The sequence below is a fragment of the Cyprinus carpio genome, chromosome A17, assembly GCF_018340385.1.
Source record: "Cyprinus carpio isolate SPL01 chromosome A17, ASM1834038v1, whole genome shotgun sequence".
Taxonomy (NCBI): Eukaryota; Metazoa; Chordata; class Actinopteri; order Cypriniformes; family Cyprinidae; genus Cyprinus; species Cyprinus carpio.
In genome coordinates, this window is record NC_056588.1 from 14,982,360 (window position 1) to 14,991,886 (window position 9,527).

General features: G+C 36.4%; 1 protein-coding gene across 2 annotated transcripts in view; it reads left to right on the forward strand.

The window, feature by feature from the left end:
- LOC109107363 (rho GTPase-activating protein 5-like) overlaps positions 1–9,017 on the forward strand; it is a 29,774-nt gene extending 20,757 nt beyond the window's left edge. Inside the window, exons 4-7 of one of the 2 annotated variants that reach the window (XM_019120639.2) lie at positions 2,866–2,943; positions 4,614–4,745; positions 6,967–7,072; positions 7,273–9,017. In XM_019120639.2, coding sequence (XP_018976184.2) covers positions 2,866–2,943; positions 4,614–4,745; positions 6,967–7,072; positions 7,273–7,588 — 632 coding nt within the window. In that variant the 3' untranslated portion in view covers positions 7,589–9,017. Of the gene's footprint in view, positions 1–2,865; positions 2,944–4,613; positions 4,746–6,211; positions 6,943–6,966; positions 7,073–7,272 lie in introns of those variants that run through there. The other variant, XM_042774591.1, reaches the window with a different exon arrangement.
- Positions 9,018–9,527: the final 510 nt, after the last annotated feature.

Genomic DNA, 9,527 nt, shown 5'->3' on the forward strand with positions numbered 1-9,527 from the left:
CCTGTATCATGGTGGCCTTTTGTTGCCTCAGAGGTTGAATGCGATGGTAATCTGCTGATGAGGATGTGTAGATAAAGTCCAGCGGTGGATGGGAAGAGCATAGAGGGGACAATAGAAGTGCATCCAAATTAAGATCACTTCCCTTAGTCTGGCTTCCTGTTACTGGTTTTTTACAACACTTTTGACATTGACCTTCCTCACAGCATTTGACTAAAGATCACCATGTTTGAAATACATGCGCTGACTGATTTTACTTTTATGGCTGCCAGCTGTTGGATACCATGGTTATTGGTGCATTAGAGTCCTCTTGAGAAGTTTGTATTTGTGTTGTGAAGTCATAATTACAAAGTCAGATTGCAATGCACCTTTTCTAAATAAAATTCCTAATTTTTTAACATTGGGTGTGTTGCGTAATGTTTTTATTTTATTTTTGAAGGTGCAGTAAATTTATTTGTTATTCCATTGTAATCGTACAATACTGTGGTATTTTGTAAACACAATTTCAATTTAGAAAACAAAACAAATTTACTATTAATCAAACACTGCATCCATTGTGTCCAACTTAATTTCTCATTGACTCTCAACTCGGAAACTCTGAGCTTAAAGGCAGGGCTCCAGACAAAAAAAATAAATTAAGCTCCTGTAAGAAACAAAATTAGGCACCAAATAATTTGTTTAGGTGTCACAGAATAAGGGCTGCATGATTAATCGAATGCGATTTATCATGCGTATTTTGTCAGTAAAGCCGGTTCTGTGATTAGTAGTAAATCTCCAGCACGTGCCTTCAGATGGAGCAGCATTTACTACACAAAGCCGTAGTTCACTGACATGCTATGCAAAATTGTGTTCATAATCGCGCAATTATGAAATCTAAGAAATCGTTCAGCGATTATGAAAGCTTTTTGCGTAGCTTGTCGGTGAACTACGGCTCTGTGTAGTAAATGCTAGGGGTGCGCCGATCTGCTGGATCAGGGAATGTCAGATCAGCATGCGTATGAAATGTTTTACTGGCAAGAATTTTAAATCGCATGCAAATAATCTACTTTTGTGATTGTGAAGTGCAGTGTCCCATGGGTGTAACTCTATCACTGAGTTAGCATTTGATGTGAATGTTTGTCACGCCGGAATGGCAACTGATAGAATGTGCACTGTAGCACGATACTACGATATTTCTTAAAAAAAAAAAGATTGTGGAGATTTTAATCGTCCATGATCAATAATCGTTATATCGCACACCCGTAGCTAGATCTCAAGATTTCAAAAGAGTCATGTTTCAATTCTTTTGACCCATTTGTGGGAAACAGATGATTTACCCAGGAAGTAATAAACAGCACACATTTGTCACTACACAACTGCCATTTCCGTGAACATGTCGGTAAGTTAAGCTGGCTCCTCTGGTTAGTCTCCCACTGCTCTGGAGGAGGGACCGGCTCTGACATGTGCGAGCATCTCAAGAATGCACAGCGGTTTTGACTTGTAGCAGTTAGCAGCCCACAAGGCTTTGGAAGTGACTGTGTGGGCCCTGTGTTTTGCATCAGCACTGAAGAGCTGCACAAGGTCATGGCTTCACAGAGCTATCTTTAGCTTGAAAAACGGCATTCAGTAGATTAGATGTAATGAAAATAAAGTGATACACGCTGCATTATCTGTTAGGGAATGGGGAAGTGTGGGTTGAATTGTGCAGCATTACCTGCATTTCTGGCCTACTTTTTCTCTCGGTGAGATCAGCTCACATGTCCATTCATCCATCTGGAGTGGCCCAGTTTACTGGGTTGAGTGCATGATTTTAAATATTTGAGCGAAGGATGTAGAAAAAGAGCTGTTCTGTGATGTGGGAAGGCTATAGATCTATAGCTTTACTGCTGTCAGTAATATTTGGTCTTCTGAGGAAGATTTGCTCCTCTGTAATGACAGCATTTCTGCGGATGTGACACAAACATGTACTGTTTTGGCAGATGCTTTCTTACCAGTGACTGACAACAACAAACTGTTTTATTAGTACTCGGATGGATACAGCAGCAAAAGTAAAAGTACGCAAATACAGCTAGTCATATTTAAATCTTTAGATGGAAGCTGCTCAGGCTAGCAGGGCATCTCTTTCTTGAAATAAAAGCCAAACTGTAGTGTCTAGGGCTCATATATTGATTTCACAATGATTTTGAAACAGTACTTCAGGTTCTTATATCTGTATTTATTTTAAATTAAATCAAGATTTTTGTGATTTTTTTTTTTTTTTTTTTTTTTTTATTATGTGTAAAATTAAAATGATATTGTTTTTATGATTTATTATGTGTAATTTTTTTATGATTATTGGTAAATTAGTTTTTATTTTAATTGTCTAATTGTTTTATATATCAAGTGTTTTGTTTAAGGAATACTTTTTTCTATGATTTTTATGATTTATTATGTGAAATTAATTGTTAATTGTTTTATTTATCATGTGTAAATTACTTAATTATAAAAATAACCATATAACAGTAAATTATTATTTATTTTTCCTACAGTTCAAGTCAAGAAACAGCCGATAATCTCAATAAGCATACATTTTAAAACCAGAGTATTTGGAGTAAGATACCCACAAACAATTAACTAAACTAAACTTCTATTTAATTATCAATTATGTAAATGCCTGAATTAATTTTAGTATCTTTAAATTTTCATCCTTTACTGTTTCTTTGTTTGTGTTAATTTCATGTTCAATAAGAAACTGTGGAACTGACACCTTTTGTTCATTTGTGCATCCTTTTATATGGCTGCTTCAAGCATTAGCTGTTTTTTAGAGCACTGACTGCTTTGTTCCACTGAGATTTTGTCACATAACCTTTGTGGGATTGATTTTAATGAAGTGTCGCTCTTAATTTGCAGGTCTCACCACAGAGGGCCTTTATCGAGTGAGTGGAAACAAGACGGATCAAGACAACATTCAGAAACAATTCGACCTGGGTACATACTGATTTTAAGTAGGCTTTGTGAGAAATTAGGCTTCATTTGCAGGCTAGGACACATGTTGGAAGATAGAAGGAGGCTCTGATAAACTCTAGTTTGAAGGGTTAATTTGTATATTTGATTTCCTCGTCACCTCTTAGATTCATAATGGTTCTGTTTAAGACACACTGCTCAGCAGCATTCATCAGAAAGCTAAACAGTCTTAGGTCTCTTGTCTGATTCAGCTGTTTAATTTTAATGTGCAATATATTAATAATATTTTATATAAAAATTATGTATTTATAATATATATTTTTTTTACATATAAGATTTTGTATTTATAGTACATAAATATTAATATAAATTAAATTAAGAAAAGATTACATAATAAAATGTAACTTCTAGCTATCGAGACTTAAAGGGTGAACACTCCATTCTGCAGCATGAATGACGAGAAACAGGCCCTGAATTACATGATTATTATCTGTCACACTGTAAATGGACCATTCCTGTAAAAACAAACTTGACATTTGTGGCTTCTGTACTGGCGTGATGCCTGCAGGCCTCCATCAAGCTGTGATTTGTACTAGTTATTAGCTTATGCAGGACATTTTTAGCTTAAATCTCCTTGTGACACATAAAAGTGATTTGTTATATTCTCATTTTAAAGCTCAGAATTAAATCATCGCTACGCTGACAATATATTGAAGCAGTTACAGGCTAGTGGTGGGCAGTCTGACCAAAATTTATTGCATGACACAAACTATTTTATTTCACTGTAATGGTCTATATTAAAATGTAGTTATTTTTTTCTGCAGATTCATTGAGAAAATATATCAAATAACCGTGACTATATTGGATAATGTAGAGAATTCAGTCTTTTACTTGATTTGTTGGTTTTGTCTTTTTCTTTTTCTTTGTAGCTAGTTGGACAGGAACCAAATGATAAGATTATTCATAACAAATGAAGCCTGGCATCCATGCAAAAGCGGCTTTTAGCCCATTATGTAACACTTGAGTTAAAAAACAACAGCCTCAAAAAAAATAATGCTGTGCCTAACAAAACTCATAAGTTCTTCCTTATTTTGACAAATTTGCAATGTATTTCCTCATTACTATTTTGCGTTGCTGTTTCCCCGTCACTCTCATGTGTAAATACCTTCATACCGCTCACTATTACAGAAGATATACATTTTTATTTTGTGGCTAAAGTGAATCCACTCTTGTTTTCATATATCTTTTAAATCAAACACTAGTCATCTCTAGCTGGTGAGTTGTGGAGATGAGTGGGTGGAAAATCTTCATCCGAGTGACCAGATTATTCACTCAGTGAGCCATCGTTTGCCCAAAAGAGCTACTATAGGCATCAGTCTGCCTGCTGGCCCGGAGCCATTAGTCTCCTTCTCTTTTTCTCTTCTCCATCCTTACAATACTGTGAATTGGGTGCTTTTCCCCTTTCTTGTGTTCATTCAGTGTCTTTGCAGAGAGATCTAGTCTGACAGCTGTCATTTCTCCTTACAGCCTCTTTCTCCTCCCCATCCTCTCCCATTCCTCTTTATTTCCCTTTTCTCCATAGTTTTCCTTTTATTCTGCTTAATTCCGTTAAATCTGTTTTGGTGGCTTTACCAGCACTGACAAAGAGAGCTAGATGCTTACGCAAGCTCACATTATTTTCATTCTTCTCTCAGACCACAGTGTTGACCTGATAGTGATGGATGTAGCTGTGAATGCCGTGGCTGGGGCCCTGAAGGCCTTCTTTGCCGACCTCCCCGACCCCCTCATACCGTATTCTCTCCACCCAGAGCTAGTTGAAGCAGCCAGTAAGTATCGATTCATTCAGATTCTCAAGTGCTTCCTCTTTGGCTGAGATTTGTGGTAACAGACTGCTTTAGAACATTCAATTTTATTAATTACTGATTGTTTCATTTAAGACTTTAAGCTGACAGTTTCTGCTAAGTAAGGCATTAAATGGCTTTATCTAACCTTAAAGGTGCTGTATGTAAGTTTTTGACTCTACTAATGCATAAAAATACCATAATATTGTTTGGAGATATTTAAGAAACATGCTAAATTAACATATTTGTTTATCTGAAAAACAATGCTGCAGTTATTCTCCTTTGAAATGATGCGTTCCGTGCCAGAATGTCGGTCTCTGTTTTGGTTTGTGAAACCCGCCCACTGCCAGCTTACCCAACTGTATTTCGGCACTTTGGGTTGCCAGTTGGTGGAAAGTGCGCTCATTCCTGCTGGTGTCGTCAACCTGCGTGTGCGTCAAGTCTGAGGAGGAGGGGCCGGGTGAAAAAAAATCCTCTCCAATAATTTGAATTTGGACTGCAATACCTAGTTCAACCACTCGGTGTCAATCCTACATACAGCACCTTTAAGTAATAGTGTTTTTTTTTTTGTTTCGTTAAAATACATAATGCTGTCAGTCAGTCATTTGTAGTTTGATTCCTGCAACAAAAAAAAAAAAACATTTTCCATTTCTTTAAGCATTACAACGATAGAAACATTGACTCAACCAATGGTGTGAGTTAAAGGCGTTTTTCAACCTTGTTGTTGACTAGCTTATGATTTTCAGATGTTTAAAGGCACTGGTTTCTCGCCATGAATATACCCATGGCAGCTGGCATGGCACTTAATTATAAACAAACAAATATTTCACGTAAGGATTGGACAAATTGTAGCAAAATGGCTGAAGATCTGTGTTAGCAGCTGTATTATATATTATAATTTTGCCAGTGTTAGAAGGTGTAAGGAGTTGACTCCATCTGTAGTCATGTGTCTGACCCCAGCCTCTCATTCAAACTTCAGTCTTCACAAACAGCAGGTGGGTGGCAGTGTGTCGAGGTTAAATGAGGCAGGTTTAGTGACACAGCATTCATCCGTTGCATCAATACCGGCTGTGGCTACAAAAGAGACAGGAAGTGTGTCTGCTACAACTATGAGAACAAGTAGCGACCTGCCCGTGTTACTTCACCGTTTCAAGCCAGAGTCAAGTTTTTTTTATTTTCTATCCGTACTCGGTTTCTTCTTTCAACTACATTCAATATTAATCCCATCACCACAACGCTTAATCCCAGCCCAAGGTAGCTGAGAAGTCATTTAAATGCATCTGTATTTCTGTTTGATGCTTCCGAGTGCTGAATCTAATCCAGGGCCCCCCTGTGATGTACTCCTCGTTATTTCTGATCCACACTGCTGTAGAGAAATGACATTAAGTGCTGGGATACTGTTGTTTCTGAATGTACTGATATTTCGCTTTATCTCTTCCCTCCCCTTGCAGTTTTTTGGCCAGGCGGTTGTTCTTATACAGAAATCTCTTTTTGATGATGAGTAAGACACAAATGCAAATCTCTGATTGTCTTTCTGCTGGAGAAGATAAAATATGTATTTATTAGGTGCTTTTATATTTTTAAGTTTTAAATACTCAGTTCTTGTTGAACTTGATTATGAACTGATTGCACGTTTCTCTGAATACTCGATTCTGATTGGTCAGTTTTGGGTGAATACTTTTATGTAATGTATAGGGATGCACAGATATTAAAATTCTGACTGATAACAAAATGTTATGCTTTTTTGTTTTGAAAATAAATGCTACAAGCTAAAATTAATTATTTAAAACTCTATAAGTGAATTTATGCATCACGGCATTCTAATGAACAGAGAAAATGACGTTCATTTTTAAGGTCACTAAATATTACATTTAAGAGATTTATTTAATGACTATTCTGTATAAAGATCAACTTTAAGTGAGTGTTAGATGACATAAGTGTAAACAAACATTTAAAATAGGGGAAATTATTATGTTTTGCTAGTGTATAGTCTTTTGTATCACTCTTTCTCACATAATAAACTCGTCATGTCCATTTTATTTTATTTAGTAGTTGTGTAATAAGCAGAGTAATATACAAATAGCCAGTTATTATCACAAAATAAACCATAACAGGTATTAATCAGAAGGTATTAATAAATACAACAAAGCCTAAATATGTCCTCACTTCTCTGTCTAATGAGTTTGTTAAATGTGTCTTTCTCCAGAAATTGTAGATCATTATGAGAGACTGCAAGTGCTGAAGGAAATAGTGCGGAAATTTCCTCCTGTGAACTATGAAGTTTTCAAATATGTCATCTCTCACCTCAACAGGTAAAGCTTCGGCTTTCTCTGTTAAAATCCTGTTAATAATAATGTATCCCAGGCAGCTTTATTTATACAGAGCTTGATTCCCAGTTTTTTCATTTTGTAAATATTATGAAAATATTATGTAATGTATGCTTTGAGTAAAAATACTTCTCAAGAATACGTTTAAAATTTATAAATAAATTTGAATCTCCTTTCTCCACTAGGGTAAGTCAGCATAGTAAGACCACGTTGATGACGGCCGACAATCTGTCCATTTGTTTCTGGCCCACGCTCATGAGGCCAGATTTTGAGAACAAGGACACGCTGTCCACCACCAAACTCAACCAGTCCGTCATCGAGTCCTTCATCCAGCAGTGCCAGTATTTCTTCTATGGTGGTGAAATCACAGAGCCCTCCAGCGCCGAGGGGACGCCTCCTCCACACGGCCACGGCTTAGAGTCCCTGCTGGCCCTGCAGCTCCCTCCTCCCCTCCAGCCACAGCAGATCCAGCACCCGCTGCCCCCCGAACCCCTCATATAGACCCTCTACTCCCATTCGGCTTGTAGGTGTGCGTATAAGCCTCTTAAAATAAGAAGTGAATTTTTCCCCTTTTCTGTTCCTCAGCCAGTCTGAATGAGAGGCTGAATAAAACTATAAAGAAAATGTTTGTCAATTTGACATAGTAAATGTGCACATTGACTAATTTCAAACATGGCAAACATAAGATATATTTATGAAACTTTTTTGTTTGTTTTGAAAGACAATGAAGCTGTCAGTCACTCACTAAAAGCAACACCACATGCACGGCTTGCCATAATGGCAAAATGTGCCATTTTTCTGCTTGTGTTTGTCCCCTTTTTATTTTACAATGGACTAAAGATATATTTTTAGGATATTTTTATCTTAAAGACAGCAGTTGTAGTTGGGGTGGTGGTATCCCACGGCATTTGGGATTGAACTAATATGAGTTTATAAAATCAGGGGCACCTGCCTAGGATGCACTTTGTCCTACAGACTTTGAACCGGGAGCCCCTCGTACTCCGGAAACCACAGAAAGGGAAACAGCCCACTGCAGCCGTTTGGCACATCTCAGAGATCCAGGCTTCAGAAGATGCCCGGCTATCTCCGTCTCGTTTCATGTTCGTTCATTTTGTTTCCACAGACCACCTCCAAAATTACTATGGTTCTGTTGATTCATTTCTTAAACTGAATTTGCATGTTCTTTGCCACTTGTAATAACTGAAAGAGAGAAAAAACAAATGCTTTTTATGCAAGACTTTTTTTTTTTTTTTTTATAAATCTAACTTGTTTGAGGGAACATTAAACTGGGGTAAAATTGTTATATTCGTTTGTCATGCCATAGTTCGACTCATATTTTGGCTTTAATTGTTTCCCTACAATAGGAACATATAAATATATCTATATATAGATATAGATATGTCAGCATCGTTTGATGGCTGGCAAAATAAAAATCACGGGGTACTGGAGCTCTGAATAACCTTGTAAAACCTATAATCAGATTTCTTTGTGGTATGATGTATAAAAAATTGGGTTTAGATCCATTGACTGTACTTAAATCCCTATATTAATAAAACTTTTTTTTTTTTTTTTTTTTTTTTTTTTAAATATTAGATGGTACTGAATTTTGTTCCATTGTAACAGGTGCTGTTTAGAAAGCTTGCAGTCTTTGTGTGGAATACAGCACAATTCAAAGGTGTTTAGTTGTGATGCAGGAGCTTGTATGTGAATGGATGGGAACAAGAATTACAAGATTTATCTCAATTGACTCACTAAAACGGAGGAAAGGGCTCAATAGGGTAAGTGTGCAGCTGCTAGGATCCCATTTAGTGTAGTTTAAAAGAAAAGAGCAACATTATGTTCATATGACTGTCTCATATGATATGTACAAACTAAATATTTTAACATCATCTGCTATGTATTATAGTAAATAAATGATTTTGACAAATGATGTTTGCCTGATGTTATTTTTAACAGTATATGAAGAATCAACAAACGTAATCTGTCTCCTGCAAACAGGGTTGCCAGATATACGCAACAGAACCAGCTTGATGGCCAATCAAAACTAGCTAGTTTTATTTCAAATAAAATATCAAAACTTAAAATATCCCACTCTTTTACATAAAATACATATTTTAGTTACTGCTATGCATTACACGCAGTAGTGATCATAAACGGTCTGTTTTTATAAAAACGATCATCTTAAGACTGTCAACTAGTGTAGACAATCCTTTTTTTTTAACTACTTGAAAATTTAATTTTTACTCTTTGTTGTTTTTCTTGGTCCTTGTCATACATTTCTGCAAACACAAGTTATAATATTTACATACAAGCATGTCAATCAAATAGAATTTATGTAAAAATATTTCAAACATCTAACCGCGGGCAAGTTTAAAGTAGCTCAGTTCTTGGCAACCCTGTCTGCAATGTTGCTGCTGCAGTCTCGTGAATGAGGTGCGCC